Source organism: Rhinatrema bivittatum, chromosome 4, assembly GCF_901001135.1.
Source record: "Rhinatrema bivittatum chromosome 4, aRhiBiv1.1, whole genome shotgun sequence".
Taxonomy (NCBI): domain Eukaryota; kingdom Metazoa; phylum Chordata; class Amphibia; order Gymnophiona; family Rhinatrematidae; genus Rhinatrema; species Rhinatrema bivittatum.
The window spans coordinates 22,391,382-22,413,446 of record NC_042618.1 but is presented as its reverse complement, the minus strand read 5'-3'; the positions used below and the strand labels follow the sequence as shown (position 1 = coordinate 22,413,446).

The 22,065-nt window shown below is 47.0% G+C and overlaps 1 protein-coding gene across 1 annotated transcript in view; it reads left to right on the top strand.

The window, feature by feature from the left end:
* LOC115089665 (inositol-tetrakisphosphate 1-kinase) overlaps positions 1 to 22,065 on the top strand; it is a 212,500-nt gene that overhangs the window by 180,482 nt on the left and 9,953 nt on the right. Inside the window, exons 6-10 of the mRNA XM_029597835.1 lie at positions 8,766 to 8,864; positions 9,563 to 9,603; positions 11,253 to 11,418; positions 12,821 to 12,888; positions 17,042 to 17,204. Coding sequence (XP_029453695.1) covers positions 8,766 to 8,864; positions 9,563 to 9,603; positions 11,253 to 11,418; positions 12,821 to 12,888; positions 17,042 to 17,204 — 537 coding nt within the window. The remainder of the gene's footprint in view (positions 1 to 8,765; positions 8,865 to 9,562; positions 9,604 to 11,252; positions 11,419 to 12,820; positions 12,889 to 17,041; positions 17,205 to 22,065) is intronic.

Below are 22,065 nucleotides of genomic sequence, written 5' to 3'. Positions count from 1 at the left end.
AGCACCTTGAATACTGTGTACAATTCTGGTCGCCGCATCTAAAAAAAGATATAGTTGCGATGGAGAAGGTACAGAGAAGGGCAACCAAAATGATAAAGGGGATGAAACAGCTCCCCTGTCAGGAAAGGCTGAAGAGGTTAGGGCTGTTCAGCTTGGAGAAGAGATGGCTGAGGAAGGATATGACAGAGGTCTTTAAAATCATGAGAGGTCTTGAACGAGTAGATGTGAATCAGTTATTTACACTTTCAGATAATAGAAGGACTAGGGGGCACTTCATGAAGTTAGCAAGTAGCACATTTAAGTCTAATCAGAGAAAATTATTTTTCACTCAATGCACAAATAAGCTCTGGAATTTATTGCCAGAGGATGTGGGTGTAGCTGGGTTTAAAAAAGGTTTGGATAAGTTCTTGGAGGAGAAGTCCATTAACGGCTATTAATCAAGTTTACTTAGGGACTAGCCTCTGCTATTAATTGCATCAGTAGCATGGGATCTTCTTGGTGTTTGGGTACTTGCCAGGTTCTTATGACCTGGATTGGCCTCTGTTGGAAACAGGATGCTGGGCTTGATGGACCCTTGGTCTGACCCAGCATGGCAATTTCTTATATCCTTAGTTGTTCAGTATTGTAAACACTTTTCTCCCTCATTTATACCTCTCTCTCCATCTGCCCATCTGAAACCATGTTGTGGGAAACGTATGGTGAGAGAATTAGAATTGCAAGAAAAAGTCCAGTCTTTCTCTTGCAATTCTCACTCCCTCACCACAGATCCTGTACATCTATTGTTTATTTCTTCCAATCTTACAGTTGCTGCACTCGTGTGATATGTGTCAGTGTGAGAACTCTGAGTCGATTAAGGCGCGCATGTTATAAAACTGGTGTGTCCATGTGTGTACACGGGAAGCGCACGCACATTATAAAATGTACCCCTTAGCTTCTTACACACTATGGGCCGGATTTTCAAAACTCTACGCGCGTAAATCAGCTTATGTGCGCCGGGCCTGTTTTCAAAAGGCCCAGCGATGTGCGTAAAGCCCCGAAAAGCGTCTAAGTCCCGGGGCTTGCAAAAAGGGGCGGGGAGGTCCTGGGGGTGGGGCGGGGTCAGAGCTCCCAGCACAGCGGTCATTTGCTGCTGTGCCAGGGATCACACGCCGGCAGTGGGCCAGCGCGCAACTTACTTCAGCCCCAGGGCTGAAGTAACTTCTAGAACAAAAGAAAACAAAAGAAAAAGGTAAGGGGAAAAGGGCGAGGGAAGTAGGGGTAGGGAACTGGGGAAGGCAGTGCGGCTCGGCACGCGCAAGGTGCACAATTGTGCACCCCCTTGCGTGCGCCGACCCCCAGTTTTATAATATGCGCACGCCTGCGCGCGCGTGTTATAAAATCATGTGGCCATGTGTGTTTGCCAGGTAGCGCTTGCGCAAGTTTAAAAATCTACTCCATGTTTGTTTTTATATGCTTAGACGCTTACATACTTATAGGCTTATACACTTATACCTTAAGGGGTCAATTTTAAAAAGAGCGAGCGTGCGTGTGCTTCCCGGCATGCGTACATGCACGCACTGATTTTATAATATGCACGCGCCAGGAACCTTCCTTCCCTTTCCCCTCTCCACTCTGACCCCTAACCCCTACCTACCTAGCCAAAATGTTGTTATTTTTCTACTTACTGCTCCTCTGGAGCAGAAGCAAGTTGGGCGCGCTGGCCAGCTGCCGGCATGCACTTCCCCGGGATAGCGGCTGACCTCTGTCCCGTCCCATTCCAGACCCCGCCCTCCCTTCTTTTACGCCCAGCACTTTTGCGCATAGCGGGGTTTAAGCACATAGCTGGGGCCGTTTTAAAATGTGCGCAGCATGTGCAACGCTCAGCCATGCGTGTAAACCCCGCTTTTTACGCACGCAAGCCTTTGCAAAATCCACCCTTAATTGTTTACACCTGCAGGCTTAATTACTTAAAGGCATACATATCTTATCTCTCTGTTTAGCTGGCTGTGTGCCCGGTCTTCCTGTTCAGCTGTCTACATTGCAGTTATTTATTTATAGTTTATTTTACTAGTTTAAAGCTTCTAATAATGAAATACTAACATAAACTTGTTCCCTGGACGTACCAGGATCAGTCCAGACTGCTGGGTTATGCCTCCCTTCCAGCAGATGGAGTCAGAGAAAAGCTGAAAAGCACCCATCATATAACCTGGTGTGCCACCTGCGATCCCTCAGTATTTCTCTGACTCCAGCAGATTGAGAGGCATAACCTGCGGTCCTGGTTCTATCTAAATTTCCTGGGATTCGTTCCAGACAGGTTTGATTTCTCATCAAACAAAAAAAACCCTTTGACTAAATCAATTAAAAAAAAAAAAAAAAGACAGTGTTGGTTAAGTTAGTTTCTACAAAAAAAAAAAAGAAGCAGCTAACTACAGGCAGGCGAGGCAGGGCATTGCCCTACAGCCATTTTACCAGTGGCCCGGTCACTCTCACCCTCCTCGGACAGTTTAGAGACGCCAAAAAAAAAATTCCTCTGCTTTACTTAGCCTGGCTGTCCACTGAAGGTTGAGTTAAAGAAAAAAAAAAAGACAGTTGAAGGAGTTTATTTTTATGTGCGTCGGATTCCTTTCTCAGCCGTAGCCTGCCAAGATTCTCCCGGGTCTCTGGAGGGGGTGGAGACTTCACCCGGCTGCTTCGTGCGCTCCCCGATGCCGTGTGGGACAATGTGTGCCGCTTGTGGGGAGCTGGGGCCCCGGCTCTCCCGCGAAGGCCTCTGTTCCCGGTGTATCCCCAGAGGCGAGGGGCCTTCGCGGTGCTCAATTTCGGCACGGGGGGGGTAGTCATGCAGCATCCGCGCGGTGGTCAGTCAGCTGGGAAGCAGAGGCCTGGCTCGCTCCCGATCAACGCAGGAGCGGTGGCCATCTTGCCTCCCACAATGACCGCGCGGTTTACCTGCAGACTCGACTCCTCCCTGCCCCCAGGGGGGGGGCCCTTAAAGCAGCAACACCCGTTTTCTTCACAATTCGTATTGTGTTTACATAAGGCATACATGGAAGCAGAGGCTAAACTTTTTAGGACTTCCAAGGACCAGGGGAGGACTGAACCTCGCACTGCTCGCCCTGCTCCGGGGGATGGGCTGTTGGGCCCTCTTGCTACGGCGGATCCGGAGATTCAGGATCCCTCCACCCAGGATGTGGGTGATGACGTAGAAAATGCCACCCCGGTGGAGGGGGATGATCCGCAGGTGCTCCTTTTGTTCCGCAGAGAGGAACTGGATCCTTTAATCTCCCATGTATTTTAGGAACTGGAAATCCCCATCCCACAAGAGATGCCGGATACTTCTCCAGGGGATTTGGTTTTGGTGGGGCTTCGGGCTCTACCCCAAACTTTTCCTTTCCATCCAAAGCTTTTCCAGCTCGTGACCCGTGAATGGGAGACCCCTGAGGCCTCCTTGAGAGTTAGCAGGGCCATGGAAAAACTTTACCCGCTTCCTAATGAATCTCTCGTCCTGCTTAAGATTCCTAAGGTAGATTCGGAAGTCACGGCCATAGCCAAGCATACTACTATCCCTGTGAAGGGAGGAACAGCACTCAAGGACCTCCAGGATAGGAAACTGAAAGTGTTGCTTAAGCAGATTTTTGAAGTGTCCGCCTTGGGGGTGCGGGCCACAGTATGTAGCAGCCTCATGCAAAGAGCTACTCTCTGTTGGGTTCAACAGATGCTCACGGCCCAGGAACTTCCTCCAGGAGAAGTTGAGCAGGCGAACCGAATGGAATCAGCGGTAGCCTATACAGCTGATACTTTGTATGATCTCCTTCGTACTTCGGCACGCACTATGTCTTCGGCAGTGTCCGCAAGGCGACTACTATGGCTCCGTAACTGGTCGGTGGATGCCTCTTCCAAGTCTCAGCCAGGTTCCTTTCCTTTTCGGGGTAAACTGTTATTTGGAGACGAGCTCGAGCAACTCATAAAGGCCTTGGGGGACAACAAGGTTTACAAGCTACCGTAAGACAAACCCAGGTCGGCCCGCTCACCCGGTACCTACAGGGGCCGTTTTCGGGGACAGCGCCATTTCCGGTCAGGTAGGGGTTCCTCTTCTTATACTCCTAGGCAATCGGCTACCCGAGCGCAATCATGGGCATATTCCTTTCGTGGCAGGCGGCCTCAGCGTGCTGGAGCCTCCTATACCTTCGCCCACAACAATAAATCTCCCCAATGAAGGGGCGCCGGCCCATTCCTCAGTTCCAAGGATCAGGGGTCGACTATCCCGATTTCGAGAGGAATGGGTCAAAATTACCTCAGACCAGTGGGTTATAGATATTATAAGTCGCAGTTACACTTTGGATTTTGCTCGACCCCTGCGGGATCTTTTCCTGGAATCGCCCTGCGGGCCCCAGCAGAAGCAACAAGTTGTTCTCCAAACATTGTCCCAGTTGAAGGCTCTAGGAACCATAGTTTCGGTTCCTGGAACTGAACGCCGGACTGGTCCTACTCCATTTATTTCGTAGTACCCAAAAAGGAGGGCTCCTTCCGGCCGATCTTGGACCTCAAACAGGTCAACGAGGCGTTGCGAGTGCCTCGGTTTCGAATGGAGACATTGAGATTGGTCATTGCGGCAGTCCACAAAGGCGAATTTTTGGCTTCTTTGGATTTGACGGAAGCTTACCTCCACATAGGAATCCAAGAACACCATCAGAGGTTTCTGCGGTTCATGATCATGGGACAACATTACCAGTTGTGCGCCCTGCCCTTCGGGCTGGCAACGGCTCCCCGCATGTTCACCAAAGTAATGGTGGTAGTGGCAGCGAGCCTTCGGCGGTAAGGGATCTTGGTACATCCCTACCTGGACGTCTGGCTCATACGAGCGAAGTCGGAGATCCTTTGCAGGGAAGCAGTTCGCTCGGTTTTGTCTCAACTACGGTCCCTAGGCTGGGTCGTCAGTTGTGCAAAGAGCCAGCTGGTTCCATCCCAGGTGTTGGAGTTTTTAGGAGCCCGATTCGATACCGCCGTGGGCAAGGTTTCACTTCCTCTGGTGCGGATTGACCGTTTGATGTCTCAGGTATGGCGCCTGTTGTCTCTTCCCTCACCCGTGTGTGGAACTATTTGCAGGTTCTTGGTTTTATGGCATCTACCTTGGAATTGGTTCCTTGGGCTTTTGCGCATATGAGACCTTTGCAAAGGGCGCTACTTTCTTGTTGGGATCCCAAGTCGGAGGAGTTCCACCTTCCATTGCCTCTGCTAGAACCGGCCAGATCCAGTCTGGATTGGTGGCTAATTCCGGATCACTTACTTCAAGGGGTGGACCTGGAGAATCTTCAATGGATAATTGTGACGACCGATGCCAGCCTATCCGGTTGGGGGGCGGTTTGTCAATCGAGGTCAGCGCAGGGTCTTTGGATACTGTCACAGACCAAGTGGTCCATCAATCGCTTAGAGACCAGGGCGGTTCGTCTGGCGCTGCAACAGTTCCTACCCCTGGTCCGCCACCGGGCAGTACGGATGCTCTTCGACAATGCGACCACCGTGGCCTACATAAACCGTCAAGGGGGTACAAAAAGTCGCCCCTTGGCCGACGAAGCAGACATGTTAATGACCTGGCAGAACGCAATCTGGCCCGCATTGCTGCATCTCACATAGCTGGGGTCGACAACGTTCAGACGGACTTCCTCAGTCGACAGCAGCTAGATCCTGGAGAATGGGCGCTATCCGGGGAAGCGATGCAGCTGATCTCGAGCCGGTGGGGGACCCCCCCGCTTAGACTTAATGGCGACCCGTCTGAACGCCAAGGCGTCCCGTTTCTTCAGTCGCAGGCGGGATCACGGATCGGAAGGGGTGAACACCCTGGTACTTCCTTGGCCGTCCCACATTCTCCTTTATGTTGGTGGGAAAGGTGTTATGACGCATAGAATCTCACCAAGGGCCAGTGATTCTAGTGGCTCCGGAGTGGTCGCGAAGACCGTGGTTCGTGGATCTGGTCAATCTAGCGGTGGACGGTCCTTTGCGCCTCAGTCACCTACCGAACCTACTGCAGCAGAGTCCAGTATTTTTCGATCAGGCAGACCGCTTCTGTCTAGCGGCTTGACTTATGAGAGGAGACAATTAAGGAAGAAGGGTTACTTGGAAGCGGTTATTACCACCCTTTTACGGGCAAGAAAAACTTCTACATCTATCACCTACATTCACGTATGGAAAGTATTTGATTCTTGGTGCCGTGGGTTGACTTTGCACCCACGGCAAGCCACTATAGGTCACATTCTTGCCTTTTTGCAGGATGGCTTATGGAAGGGCTTGGCGTACAGTTCACTCCGAATGCAGGTAGCAGCCTTGGGCTGTTTTCGTGGTAAGGTTGATGGTGCTTCTATTGCTGCTCACCCAGATGTGGCAAGATTCTTGAAGAGGGCCAAGCACTTGAAACCTCCAGTGCGCACAATCTGTCCATCCTGGAGTTTAAATTTGGTTCTCCGTAGCCTTTGTGGGCCCCCCTTTGAGTCTCTGAAGCGGGCTACATTGAAGGATTTAACGCTTAAAACGGTGTTTCTCGTGGCTATTTGTTCGGCTCGACGAGTTTCAGAACTCCAAGCCTTGTCATGTCGGGAGCCTTTTCTGCGTATTTCTGATTCAGGGATTTCTCTTCGGACAGTGCCCTCATTCTTTCCGAAGGTAGTCTCGGCATTTCATGTCAACCAGTCAGTCGAGTTGCCGGCATTCTCTGTTGAGGATAAAGATCTGAGGAGGTTGGATATCCGTAGAGTCCTTTTGCAGTACCTAGAGATTACTAATCCGTTTAGATTGTCGGATCATCTTTTTGTTTTGTGGAGTGGTCCTAAGAAAGGGACTAAGGCTTCTAAGGCTACTATTGCCCGCTGGTTGAAAGACGCTATTGCTTCTGCTTACATAAGTCACGGGCGCCCAGTACCAGAGGTTAAGGCGCATTCTCTTAGGGCACAAGCAGCGTCTTGGGCAGAAAGCCAATGTGTTTCGCCCCAAGAGATTTGTCGGGCGGCCACTTGGAAATCATTGCACACGTTTGCTAGACATTACCGGTTGGATGTCCGGGATCCGAAGGTGGATTCCTTCGGCAGCAGTGTGCTTCATGTCGGGCTCTCTGGGCCCCACCCCTTTTAGGGCAGCTTGGGTACATCCCAGCAGTCTGGACTGATCCTGGTACGTACAGGGAAAGGAAAATTAGTTCTTACCTGTTAATTTTCGTTCCTGTAGTACCAAGGATCAGTCCAGACGCCCGCCCATTGGCAGGAAAGTCCGTTCAGATGTTTGTATTTCTCTTGGTAGATTATTTCACAGACTACGCGTCTACGCGACATAGTTATTGTTGGTTTAAGACATTCATATAAGTTCTACTTCTTCAAGACTCTTAGGTTTGACTTGGTCTAGTCATTGGTTGATAAACTAAACTAAAGTAATTATAATAGCCATTCATTCTGCTTTGATATTGATTATACTGAGGGATCGCAGGTGGCACACCAGGTTATTTGATGGGTGATTTTCAGCTTTTCTCTGACTCCATCTGCTGTAGTACCAAGGATCAGTCCAGACGCAGTCTGGACTGATCCTTGGTACTACAGGAATGAAAATTAACAGGTAAGAACTAATTTTCCTTTGCTCTTCTTTTATGGCAAATCTTATAAATTTAACAGCTTACAAAGCACTTTGTGTTGAGCTGTTGTCTGGGATGCCTGCCAAGCCTTCCAGCTGAAGACATGTATTGAGGAAAGGTCATTATAGTCCCTTCTGGCAGTGTGTTTGTGAGAAATTGTATTATCTTTCTGTTACTCATCCTTGTATGCCTAGGGGTCAAGTGAAATCCCATATCAGAGGTTTCTGTCTGCATTTATCTGCTCTGTACTGAGGATGAATTAGCAGGCAGTATTGTTTTTTTCTTAAAATGTAATGGGTTTCTTGACATCAATGCTTGAGACCCCCGTGATATTCAGACTTATGCTAAGTAATTCTAAGGAAAAGATTGGGAGAAGAGTATCAATTAACTCTCACTCAGGGTTTAGAATATAGAGTTGATATCCAACTCAGGAAGCCATTTGGGAATCTTCCACTAACACTGCTCTCATTTATGCCCAGTTTACCCAATCAAAGGCCTTTTTGGCATCTAGTGAAATTATTAACCCAGGGACAACCTTGCATTTAACCCATTTAATATTATGCAGGAGTCTGCAGGTGTTTGTAGAAGACAGCCTACACTTAATAAACCCAGTATGATCAGGAGTTGTCAGGTCATTCATAAACTGTTCCAGGCGCAACTGCAGGACCCTTAGCTAAAATTTTATATCATTGTTTAGCAATGATATTTGGCTTAGAAGTACTTTTAAACACAGTCCGCTAGCCAAGTGAGGAGGAGTGTGTATTTGTTAGTACTGCAGCTTTATAGGGGAAAATTTGGGGAAAGTGATGTTTTGTTGTACGGGTTTGATGATATATTCAGTGAAATGCACATTTCTAGATATCTGTGTTGGTCATGGAGAAAGCTGGGTTCTTTGCAGGCTGTGATATGGACTAGCATAAGGATTCTCCACAGGTGATGATTGATAGTCATGGGTAAAAACTTTCATGACCACATGAGTCCCTCTATGCAAACATCTGAAGAAGTTGCCCATGTGGACTTGAGTGCTCATGAGTCACAATGGCTCTGGATAATTCTTACACTGGTCCAATAAAATATATATTCCAACCCATCTGCCACAGGAAAGAAGATGCTGTTGTACACAGGAAAGACGATATTGGTTTATGTGTCTTTCCCGTTTTTTTTTGTCTTGTAGATGAGAGAATATGTTCCCCCCCATTCATGGAATTGACGAGCGAATGTGGGGAAGAGACGGTGCAGCTCCTGGAGAAGAACGGCCTGGCCTTTCCATTCAGTGCGTACTCCCTTTCGTTCCCACTCTCGCCTACATCAGTAGCACAGTCTATTTTATTTTTTTTTCCATTTTCTTATCCATCTCTCCGGTTAAACGCTTTCTAGGTGATTTTTGTTTGCGTGTTTTTTAAAAAAAATGTGTCTTGATTTCCTTATTAGTATGATCTACCGTGTGCAATAAATGCGCACGTAAAACCCCTCCGGGAGATTGTAGATTCTCAGAGTGCTGTGATAAACTTTTCTTACGCCACCGTTAAGAATCATCCAAGTTTGATGTTGCACATGAGCTTTTGAGAGCACGCTGAAGTCAGTCTTCTTTGGAAGGGCTGCTACATAAGTTATTTCCTCCCCCAGTCTGGGCGTACAACGCTTTTTTTTTTTTTCCAGTGTTTTAAATTTAAGTGCTGTATATCCACAGGGAAGATAATCTGCACTTTCAGCTTTTTTTGCACTCCTTTTTAAAGGCCGCATTTTACTAACCGCAGAAGCTGATTCTATAGCAAGGAAGTGGGCCCCAAGAGCTTCATTGTAGGATGAATGGACAGCAGGGCACGCCTCTCTCTTTAACTGGTCTCATTGAAAGAAAAATGTCCCCGTTGTTGTATCTTGGAGTCTAGTGGTTAGCAGTATTAGGAAGGGGGGTGTTATCTGTGAACGCATCTAGTAACGTGGTTTTTTTTTTTCTTTCTTTCTGTTTAGTCTGTAAAACTAAAGTGGCCCACGGCACAAATTCTCATGAGGTGAGTGAAGGAGGACCTCGGGGCTTTAAATCTGCCTCCCATCCCTCTCGTCTCTTCCACCCTGCTTGTAGCACATCCATAGTTTATTTTCCCCGCAGGTTTGCATTGAGTACAGTATATTAAATGGGGCAAGCCCGGAGACTCCAGTAATAATAATAAGTAACCATGCGCTTCCGTCAGGGGTCTGAGGGTGTGAAAACCGCTGTGCAAATGGTTCCAAGGGGCCACAGCCACCTCTCCCCCTGGCCCATTATGAGGTTAAAATCACCTTTCATGTTGCCCACATGGCAAAAACCTCTTAAACAAAAAACAACAATATACGAAAGAGCTGTCAGATGTATAAAGAGAATACCAGATGCTTAAAAAGACGGAAAAAAGTGTTTTTTTATCTTGCAGGGGGGGTGGTGGTGGGGTTTCCTGTTTCTCTTTCATTGGAGGACAGTCAGCCAAGAACTGTCCGCTTCTCAGCACAGATGAAGCCAGGACCAGACTTGTGTGTATCAAGACAGGTCTTGTGTACCTGCTGGGGGGTCGTAATTAGCAGCACTGTGACAGGCTGCAGACGGTGGAGCCTCTCGGGTGTGCTTGGAAATGGGGATTGAGTGCCACAGACGCCCGGTACCCATGCACATCCCTCTGATGTTAGGCAGGGTCTCTTTGCATCAGACCTCCGAGAGGAGCCGAGGACAATCACGGGGCACGTCTCGTCGTAAATGCTTCCGCGCACGCAGGAGCTCCCTCCGGACCTGGCACGGCTCTGTCTCTGTTGGGCGCGCCTGGTTGTAATTCAAACCTGGTATTGCCTCCGGAGCTGCCCAGTGACGAGCTTCAGTTCCAGCTCCAGGCTGAATGGCAGCTCTGGTGGTGGCAGGCACAGTACCTTGTACTCTTTGAGCAGCATAAGCCGCTGTTGTTGCTGAGAACAAGAAGCTGCCTCTCCTGTGTGTTGGAGATGGGGAGGGCAGGGTAGCCTTTTTTTTTTTTTTTTAAACATAATTTTAGAGTCGGCATCACTCAGGAGCCCAAAGAAAAATCACGCCAACTGTAATGCAGTGTATCTGTCGGATCCAGCAGCAAGAAGGGTGAAGCCATGAGAGAAGCCGAGAGAGAGTTGGTGCCTCTGAACAATTCCTGCAGCAAGATAGGAAATCCGAAACCCCCACAGAATTCCAGCCACTGACCCAGGTCGTGACCCAGCGCCAGCTGAAACTGTTTGACTCGCTTGTCCCACCATGACTGTGCCTCGTTAGGGCTGTCCTCTCTTCTCTGTTCCTGGTAAGGCCCCCAAAGGAGGAAGGCACATTGTAGGGAAATAAAATCCTTTCCTGCTTACTTGTTAGGCAGCAGGTGTCGCCGTGTTGACCCTGATCTCGTCTTTCCTCCTCTTTTCTCAGGCTGGTGCAAGAAGTAAGAGGCATAGAGAGAGAGAGAGAGAGAAAAGAGAGGCTGGTTTTCTTGCATGCTACCTCTGTTGGCCTCATTCTGCCTTTTTAAAAAGCACTTTCTCCTGGCTCTGGTCGGGACTTGGCGCTCCTTTCTTAACGTATTCCACATGGTTGACTCTGTCCAGTCAAATCCTTCCGGCACACAAAAGAAAGAAGGGTCGGAGATTTCGCAGGTGGTAAATGTGTGGGTCCTCTGTGTTCCAGATGGCGATAGTATTCAACCAGGAAGGTCTGAGCGCCGTCCAGCCCCCGTGCGTCGTCCAGAGCTTCGTCAGTCACAACGCCGTGCTGTACAAAGTCTTCGTGGTGGGGGAGTCGTACACCGTGGTGGAGAGGCCGTCGTTAAAGAACTTCTCAGCCGGCATTTCAGGTAAAGTCCCGCTGGTGTGAGAGTTTATCCATGGTTAAATGTTATCTGTTCTGTTCGGTGAGACATCACCCCCTTCTCCTCCCTATATCTCTCCCAGCGTGCCCCATTTTGCAAGTGCGCTTACAGCTTTTCAGCTTGAAACAAATGTTTTAGACAAACTTAATAGTAGCCTGAGGTTTGTAAGAGCTGTGCCGGGGGGGTGTCCTTGCAACGAGGTGGGTGAAGTTCTCCTTCACTAAAGAGCTGTGAGTACTCGGCAGTGCCCTGTAGTTTATGGTTTTTGTGTGTGTGGGGGGGTCTAATTTGCTGCCGAAACAGCAATAGTGATTTCTTCCTTGCCTGGCATTCCCCCCATCTGCGTGGGACCAGGAGCCCCTGAGACTGCTGGCAAGGCAGTCTTCTCCAGATTCCTACAGAATACTCCCCTATGCCCTTCCTGTAATCCTTCTCCCTTTAGGCCTAGCACTCTCAGTTTGTACTAGTGTTGTGTATTTTTTTCCTCTCACGGGGTCGGAGGTAGCTTATAGTAGATGACTACATCTGAGTGTCCCACTGCGTGACGCTCATGGCTCTGGAGTGCATCCTGGGGTTCAGGGGAAGGGTTTCCTCACAGGGATGCGGGAGGGGTCATGTGCCTTCAGGCTTGGTGATAATTAATGTACTTGCTCAGTTCCTCTTCCACACAAAGGCACTTGAGAGACCAATTATGTAATTATCGTTAGCGGTACAAGTAGTACAGATTTAGTTCATCTACCTGGGAAGGATGGAAACAGCGGGGTGCGGCAGCCCGTGACTTGGGCTTTTCACAGATGCCAGAGGCTAAGGCTATAGCAACGTATTATGAGGTTGCAGGGCCGGTGTGCATGGGGCCACGAAAGCTGTTTGTGTCCCTACTGGAGAGGGGAAGAAGGAAGAGGAGAAAATCCAGCTTTTTATTTTTGTTTTTGCGAGAGACGGGTATTCACAACGTTCTAATAGAGGGTTGATTTTTGGGAAAGCGTTCATGTTAATGAAGCTGAGCCTCGGCAGTAACACAAAATGCCGGCACGCACGGACACGATTTCTTCCTCCTCGTGCTCCGGTGCGAGGCCAGGGTGTGGTTTGACAGACTTTGCTGGGGCATGGTGGTGATTTTTTTGTTTTTCCAGATCTACATGCTCGAATGTCGCGCCACCTGTCCAGGACAGGTGGCTGTTTACCTGAACTGCTCCTGATAACGGTAGGCTGTGGCCAAGAGGGCATTGTCACAATTTGCAAATCAGATGGCTTAGTAATGCTGCCACCTAGTGTTGGATGGGTATTGTAATATCGCCCTTTTATCAAAACAAGACAGTTGAAACCTTTCTTTCTTTCACACGGTTTTCTGACACAGTTTTTTTTTTGTATTTTTGTTGCATTATAGATAGAGAATCAATATTTTTCAATAGTCACAACGTGTCAAAACCAGAGTCGTCCTCCGTCTTAACAGCAGTAAGTACCAAGCCTTTCTTTAACATTTCACCGGCTAGCCACAGTGTGCATGCTTGTTTGGCAGGGCTCACGTGTCCTCATGGCTCTTACAAAGTAATCTAGGAAACACAAACTGCTACAGACAAAAGTGCTGATGAAAGACACTGGAGAAGGAGAAATGGCTTTTAGTGATAGAAAAAGTTTGCGTTTAGCCCTGAATGTAGCAGACAAGCATAAAGGCGAGTGAATGTGCGTGTGTAACGTGAGAAAAACAGTGAAGCTGCAAAAACCCCAAAGGAAGCCCTGTACCCAGACATAGATGTATGAGAAGTGGCTCTCTTCCCCTGCCCGCAAACCTGGGGCTGGAAAAAATTAAAAAAAAAAAAAAAAAAGCAAGGGGAATCTAGAGCTCATTTGTAACCTAGAACATTGTGACAGGAAGCTGTGGCGAAACAAGGGTTTTGCATGCTCTGTGGTTGCACTTTTCCCCAGAGAGCTCATTTCCTCTGTGCTGGTCTGCAAGCAGCAGTGTTTGACCTCTGCACAGTAGTTCAGGCAGAGGCTTTGGATCCTGCTTTTGGTTCACAGGGACGCTTGAACAGCCTACACATTCACCTCTTTGCATGATTTTAGCCAGGAAAGCGGATTATAAATCAATTCTAAATAAAATAAATAAATAAATACACATCCCAGCAGCCCTGAGGGGAGGTGCAAGATAGAAACATCCTGCGGTGATGTTGGCAGAAGACTATTGCAGGTCAGAAGACGTTGGTCAGGAAGTGATTGTTAGCACCGTGGGCACTGATTGGCTCTGAGGGTTCTGAAATGCTCCAATCTCAGCTGGGAATGCAGAGGAAGTAGGTCTCGGTGCTGAGGTCCTGTTCAGCTAAGGTAGACAGCTGTTTTCCTGTCCTCCCCAGGCAGTGGTGAAAAGCGCTTACTGAGCTCTTAACTGTTTTTAATCCTCCTTCTTTTACCTGTTCCTGATTGCATAGTTAGTTAGTTTTCTCTGTTCACTTGTCCCACTTTTGGTTAATAGACGTATAACAGGGTCATTTATCAAACAGCGTTTTCGCATGCGTTAAGTGGTTTTAGCATGCATTAAAGGTGCTTAACGCATGCGATAGCACCATAACGTATGGTACGATGCAAATCAGAAAAAGAGGAGGAGTTAGGGGGCATCGCATGGAGAGAGAGAGAGAGAGAGGGAGACTAGCCATAATGCCTGCACCCTAGATAGGTATTTATATCTCTATGGGAGGCCCACCTAGTCACTCGAGGTGAGGTTTAGGTATTAGTGTAGGAGGTTAGGGGCCACTTTGACATTCAAAGTGAGACGTACAAACAGCACAGTGCTGTCTTGTGAAGATTTGATGACCTTTGGAGTGAGGAATCTCACTCAAAGATGAGATTTGTGCAGTGTTTTCTCAACCTAGCTTGATGGACTCTAGCTTGAGAGAACACTGCACAAATCTCATCTTTGGCTGAGTTTCCTCACTCCAAAGGTCATCAAATCTTCACAAGAGAGCACTGTTCTGTTCGTACCTCTCATTTTGAATGTCAAAGTGGCCCCTAACTCCTACACTAATACCTAAATCTCACCTCGAGTTACTAGGTGGGCCTCCCATAGAGATATAAATACCTATCTAGTGTGAGGGTATTATAGCTAGTCTCCCTCTCTCTCTCTCATAGCTAGGCTGGCTCTCCAGCACCTTAAAACATGGTCCCCCCAGTGGTTGCAACAATTCTGGCCCTTATCTTAAAGTGCGAAAAACTTAACTTAGCGCTTCACATAGGTATTAGCGCAAATTGCAATAAACTGCCTATTACCATAAGACACACCCCTTTTTCTATTGCATGCGATATTTAGTGCATTTTGATAAATCCGGGCCTTAGTTTGTTAGCTCTGCCTGTCTTGGACTGACTAACGATTCCGGTATTGTGTGTTTTTGATCTGTGGGTGTTTTTCTAGGAACCTTGTGGCCCTTGGGTTGTGTGGGGTCTCAGTGTCACTAGAAACCACCAGGGAATAGCCTGTGGGCAGGGAACTTGCCTAGAGACAAATAGGAACCCATTTGGCAGGTGGGAGATTGGCAGTGTAGGAGCAGCACGTGTGCAGTTGCAGGCTGGCCTGGGCAGTGCTTTTCAGGACTCTCCCCAGTAGCCACAGGGTTACCCTGAGTGGGTGCTGGGGTAGCGCTGAGGCATTATGTGACAGAAGTAAATTGGACAGGCTGGATGGGCCTTTACAGTCCTTTTGTATTGTCCAATTTTGTGCATATTTTTGTAATCGCTATCTGACAGACTGATGCAGTAACCTGTAAGTTAAGAGCCTATAAGGTGAAATTCAGCACACAGTTTTAATGCACAGGTTAAAAAAAATGTTAACACCCAGTGCAGTAAGCTAATGCTGTGCTAATGCATCGGGAGTTAAAATATGCTTTCCCCCCCCGAGTTAAAATGTGCAGTCAGCAGTGTTAACTCCCGAGGGGCGGGGCTGAATGAAAGAGATCGTATAGGAGCCTCTCTTTTCTTGTGCTCCTACCTCACAAGCATAACTTTTTGTTCTGCTCCTAGTCGCTTATCTGGCCGTGATTAGACTTACAGAAATGAACGCACTGTCAAGCCTCTGCCGCTTGTCCTCCCGGGTACAGGGGGAGCCCTGGTGGCGGATCCATCATTAGAAACGTTGCTCCACCTCTGACCAGGAGTAAAGTTTCTAGCATTAAAAGAATTTGCACCTTGTTTATGCCGAGGGGATGGAGGGGAGGAGGCAATTGAAGGAGCGACTATTATGCTGGAGGGATGGGGGGGAGAGGCGAAAGAAGAGACAGTGATTATGCTGGGGGGGGGATTGCGGGGGAGATGAGGAAAGGGACAGTGGTTATGCCAGAGGGAGATGGGAGGGAAGAAGCCAGGGAAGGGATGGCGACTATGATGGGGGGGGGGGGGGGGGGGGGGGGGGGGGAGAAAGGAAGGTGATTATATTGGGGGGATGAGGAGGAGAAAGAAGAGAGAACAAGATGATTGTATTAGAGGGGATGTGAGGGAGAGGGAAAGAAAAGCGACAGTGTGCATTTCCTGAATCCCCTACTTTGAATTTCGATGCCTGCCACTTAATAATAAGCCTTCTTGAGATGGAACAACTGGAGAATGAATCAGAATCTCATTTCACTTACATCCAGTGTGAGGTTAGCCAGGAAATTGGGGGCCTCCAAAATTGATCCTCAAGGGTTGCAGCCCAGTCAGGTTTTCAGAATTGCCACAATGAATTTGCATGAGAACTGTTGCAATTTGCATGCACTGCCTCCATTGTATGCAAACAGACCACGTGCATATTCATTTCAGAAATCCTGAAAACCCAACTTGGTTGAGGACAGAGTTTGGGGATCCCTTGTCCAAGATTTACTCTGAGACACAGAGAAGGTAAAACCAGGAGAGGCTTTATCCACCCTGAAATCCATTAAGGCATTATATAATGTCAGTTCAATGCTGATTCTCAAATACATGCAACTTAGAGGTACCTTAAACTAAAAGGGAAATTATACTTGGAATGCACAGTAACCTTACAAGCTTTAAATAAGTGGTGCAGTGGTTCTCAACTCAGTCCCCGGGGGTCCGCCTGGCCAGTCTGGTTTTCAGGAGAGAGAGTTGCATAAAGTGGAGGCAGTGCATAGAAATATTTCATGCATATTCATTGTGAACATCCTGAAAATCCTGTGGGCCAGGCAGTTCTTGCGGCCTGGGTTAAGAACCACCGTGCCAGAGGACATAAAAAAAAAAAAAGTTTGCAAACTAGGAGTTAAGTGACTCATTGAATGAATTTGTATATAAACAAAAAAATAATCAAGTCATTTAAAAAAAAAAATTGTTTTTGTTTCTCTTGATCACAGAAGGTGACATGGGTTCACTCTATACACCGAATTCAGACTTCATAGGGAATATATTGCATGCATTCTATATTCTTTGTAATATATTCTTTTAAAATCTTTAAAAATAAAAAGAAGTAGTATTCAGGCTGGGAAACCAACCTGCTGCACTCCGGTATATGTTTATTCATGAAGGGCAGTGGAATGGCACCTGTCCCATCTGACAGCTCCTCCCTGCTGCCGGCACTGCCGAGGAGCACGGATTTAGAAATTCACATGCACGCGCGCTTTTCTTTCCCGCCCAGCTGGATAGAGTGGAAGGCGTGTTTGAGCGGCCAAGTGACGACGTCATCCGGGAGATTTCAAAGGCGCTGCGGCAGGCTCTGGGCATCTCGCTGTTTGGGATCGACATCATAATTAACAATCGGACGGGGCAGCACGCCGTCATCGACATCAATGCATTCCCAGGTAAAGGCTCTCCTGCTAGATGTATGGCTTTTGCCGCTATCGAGGGAGGCAGGGGGAGTTTGTCAGACTGCTTCACGCAGGAGATGTAAACTACACAATGAAGATGTGCGGTTGGGGGGTAGGTTCTGGTTTCAGATCCTACCACCAGCTTTTTTTTTTTTTAAATTGTTTGGAATGAGCTTAAAGCAGTTAGTGTTTCCGTGTCACTTCGTTTGAAGTAGGTGGCGATTATGCAGCCAGCAGATTTATCCAGATAACTTTAGGCTTGCCTTGCGGCATGGCTAAAGTTATCCAAGGAACTTGCACAGATATATTGGAGTTATCCAGCTAAGTTTGGCCTGTCCTGAGACGCCCCTGACTTGTCCGGTCAAGTCTCTTAGCTGGACAGACCATTGCGATATCCACCACCAGAGGTCTGACCTAAATGTTTTTTTTTCTTTCTGCACCTGGTGTGATGCAGTTAACCTGAACTTTTCTTGCAGCTTGGAGGAAACCTCGGTGGATGAGTAAAGTAATGTGTGTATGGTCTGAGTCCATGGAGACTTTTGCTGTAAATTCAGCCTTCGTTTCCAAGGTCCAGCAATAAAAAGGGACCGTTCTCAGAGGGATTTAACCAGGCAACTAAGGGGTTACCCAGCTAGATTGCTCCCTCTTCAGAAATGCACAAGGCTGAACTGCAAAATCTGGCCACGTAGTTTCACTGGATATCTGAGTTTAGCAAAAACAGACATTCCATGATAGGGGCAAAGGCTGGGCCCGGGCCATTTTGAAACATGGTCGCTGCTGAGCCTGGAGCTTAGGGAGCACTCCAGGTCCCCACTACTCCACCGGGGCCGAGTGAGTAAATGCTGTAGTGTGGGGGATGGGGACTAGGCCTCAGGAGGGTTTGGGGCAGGGCTATGGTCAGATCTCTTAACTTTTTTTTTACCACTACAGCCACCTCCAGGGGCGGGCATGGGGCACAGTGTAACGGGTATCTGTGAAGACCCTGTTTTTATTTTTTTCACTTTGATGGGGGGGGGGAGGGGCAGAGGTGGCTTGGGCCGAGTGGCCCCTTTAAGTCACGTACCCGGGAGCATTGAGATGTGCATTCATGTCCTGATGCTTTCCAGGGGATGTTAGCTACGAATCTTGAATTGCAGCTAACTTACATGTCGAGTAACATGGCTTGCGGTTTTTTTAGTCAAGCCACGTTATTTGATTTGCATAGTTTTGATTAGTAATGAGTTGATTAGTATTTGTTCGCATGCTAATGAGCTCATTTAAATATGCACATCCTGGGGATGATATAAAGGGAGGTATTTTACCTTGCATTATCCCCTCCGTTAGGCTATTTACCGCATTAAAAAACAGCGTTTATCGTGCAATACATGGCCTAATGTGGTTTTCTGAATGAGCCCCTTAGTTTGTATCTGAAGTAATGGAGAGTGAAGTGCCTTGCCCAAGGTCACAAGGAGCGTCACTGGGATTTGAATTTTGACTTAAAAACATAAGACTTGCCATACTGGGTCAGACCAAAGGTCCCTCAAGCCCAGTATCCTGTTTCCAACAGTGGCCAATCCACATCACAAGTACCTGGCAGAATCCACAAAGGATAGACAGATTCCAAGCTACTTATCCCAGAAATGAGCAGTGGATTTCTGCAACTCTACCTTAATTTATTTATTTATTTATTTATTTATTTATTAACTTTTATTTACCGACATTCGTGAAACACATCATGCCGGTTTACAAAAAACTCAAAGGAGGAAAGTTACAATATAACAATAACACAGTAAAACTGATAAATAGGTAAAACAATAGCGTAGTAGAGCAATAGTAGAGGGGAGGGGAGTGGGAAAGGGAGGATACCGGGGAGTGGGAGAGGGGAGGCTAAGGGAAGGGCAAAGGCTGGACAGAAAGGAGTGAAAGAACACAAATAGCTGCAACTATATACAGTTGATGATAAGTACAGTCATAATCAAAATTGTAGAGCTAAGGAGGTATGAGAGACATTTACTTAAAGTATTCACTTAAATATGAAATAAGAAGGGGGTTAGGATGCTTAAGGGCGGTATAGAAGGGAAAAGGGGTTAATGGGTTAGCAAAAGGGTATTGGAGGGGCAGGGTGAGTAGGGCGGGAAAGGGGTACAGAGATTTAAATATACAAGGATCTCTTTACCTACGTAGGGATACGGAGGGGTTGAGGGAAGGTAATCACTGGGAATCACCAGGGAATGCATTTTTAGAAGGTATAAAGGGAGTAGCGGGGAGGGGGAATGCTAAGGGTGGAGGGTCGGCCAGGTGACAAGGAAAAGGGGGAGAGGCTGGGGGAGGAGACGAGGGAAAGGTCGGGCGGAGGGTAGGGTGAAACGTGGGAGGCCGAGTAGGGAGGAGCTGAGAAGGGGCAGGGGGGGGGGTACAAGGTTTGAAGCCAGGGGGAGCTGAGGGGGAGAGGTTAGGTTTGGTTTGTGTCGGGATAGGCCTGTCGGAAGAGCCATGTCTTGACTCCTTTCTTGAAAAATGTGAAAAGATGTCTCTTGGCGTAGGAGGGTGGGGAGGGAGTGTTCCAGAGGGTGGGACCAGCAACGGAGAAAAGCTCTTCCTCTGGTGTGGGTTGAGTGCGCTACTTTGAGGGTTGGGATGTGAAGGGTGTCTGTAGGGTTGTTTTCTTGTGGGGCGGTCGGAGGAGCGGTAGCGAGGCATTTCATCGAGCCAGGTGTGATTGTTGTTTATGTAGGGAGTTGTGAAGGATGGTGAGTGTTTTGTATTGAGAGCGGTAGGATATTGGCAACCAATGTAGGTCCTTTAGTATGGGGGTAATGTGGTCCCTTTGCGTGTGCCGGTTATGATTCTAGCCATGGAGTTTTGTAGAATCTGAAGGGGGTCTGACGGTGGATGCAGGAAGTACCTAGTAGCAGGGAGTTTACTCCGTGCGCAGAGCACGGACATCTACTTTGAACAAAAAGATCATGGCCCTATGAAGAAGGTGAAAAACCGAAACACGGACCGTGTCGGGCATTTATTATCCCCTCATGGCACAGAGTCGAATGGTTTCTTCATACACGTCATAAAACAGCTAAGTAGCGATATGATAAAGAAATGATACAAGGTCTTATAACACAAATAATTTTATTAAGGTGAAATGACACAATTTTAAGGTGATATCACATAAAAATATTTTAAAAAAGCATTTGAAATGACCGATGATTATACATGGAGTGGTAGTGCGATATATACTACTTACCCAGTCGGTACACTCTTTATATGAAGGCTCCGACCAAGAATTGCCTATATGAGGTCATGATCGCGAGTGATGTAAACGATTTACGTTCATTGAATATGAAGACAAAAAAAGAGGTTCTTTTGGTCCCATTCTTGTGATGGTTAAGTATTGACTAATACCTCAAAAATAATTTTGAGAAGTTCTTCTATCTAATATTTACTCATTCCACACCACTCAATATTTAAGAACATAAGAAATTGCCATGCTGGCTCAGACCAAGGGTCCATCAAGCCCAGCAACCTGTTTCCAACATTGGCCAATCCAAGTCACAAGAACCTGGCAATTACCCAAACACTAAGAAGAACCCATGCCACTGATGCAATTAATAGCAGTGCCTATTCCCTAAGTATAATTGCTTAATAGCCATTATGGGACTTCTCCTCCAAGAAACTTATCTTATTTTATAGATCTCTATCATATCTCCCCCTCAGCCATCTCTTCTGCAAGCTGAAGAATCCTAACCTTCTCTAGCCTTTCTTATAGGGGGAATATTCCAACCCTTTATCATTTTGGTCGTCCTTCTCTGTACCTTTTCTAATTCTGCTATATCCTTTTTGAGATGTGGAGATCAGAATTGCTCACAATACTTAAGATGAGGTCTCACCATGGAGCGATACAGAGGCATTATGATATTCTCTGTTTTATTCTCCATTCCTTTCCTAATCCCTAGCATTCTTTTGTTTTCTTGGCTGCTGCGCACTGAGCAGAAGATTTCAATGTATTTTCAATGATGACACCTAGCCTATCCTTTTCACCGAACAGCGACTCCAAATGTGGAACCTTGCATTGTGTAGATATAATTGAGATACTCTTCCCTAAGTGCATCACTTTGCACTTGTCACATTAAATTTCATTTGCCATTTGCATGTCCAGTCTCCCAGTTTTGCAAGGTCCTCTTGCAATTTCTCACAATCCTCTTGTGATTTAAACTTTGAATAATTTTTGTGTCATTGGCAAATTTGATCACCTCACTTGTTGTTCCCATTTTCCAGTCGTTTATAAATAATTAAAAAGCAGAGGTCCCAGAACAGATCCCTAGGGCACTTCACATTCACCTTTCTCCAATGGAAATTTACCATTTTAGAGCCGTTTAGCAAGCAGACTGCTTCTAACCACTAGGCTACTCCTCCACTCCCTGGTCCTGAAACCCACGAGAAGGGGGGAGCTATTTTAGACCTAGTTAGTGGAATGCAGGATGCCAGTGAAAAGTATATCCTAAGGGGTTCTGGATTAGCCATAGTGATCATAATGTAATCAAATTTGACATAATCACTGGAGGAAAGGTCAGCAAGTAAAAGTACTGTAGAAGTATTTAACTTTAAAAAGGAAGGCTGCGATAAATGAGGACATTGGAAAAAAACTAAAAGGAATAGTCCCAAAAATTAAAAATGAGGCACGTATATTGTTAAAAACATAATATTGGAAACAGAGATAATAAAGGATAAAGGAAGACCAAACTACTGCCAACATAGGCTAACTTAGCAATATTCAGTGGCACTTACGTGGCTAAATAGTGCTGAACGCGCTTTGAACATTGACCTCAAAATATTAAGGCAGGCCAAGAAAGAATTTGAAAGGAAGCTTTCTATAGAAGCA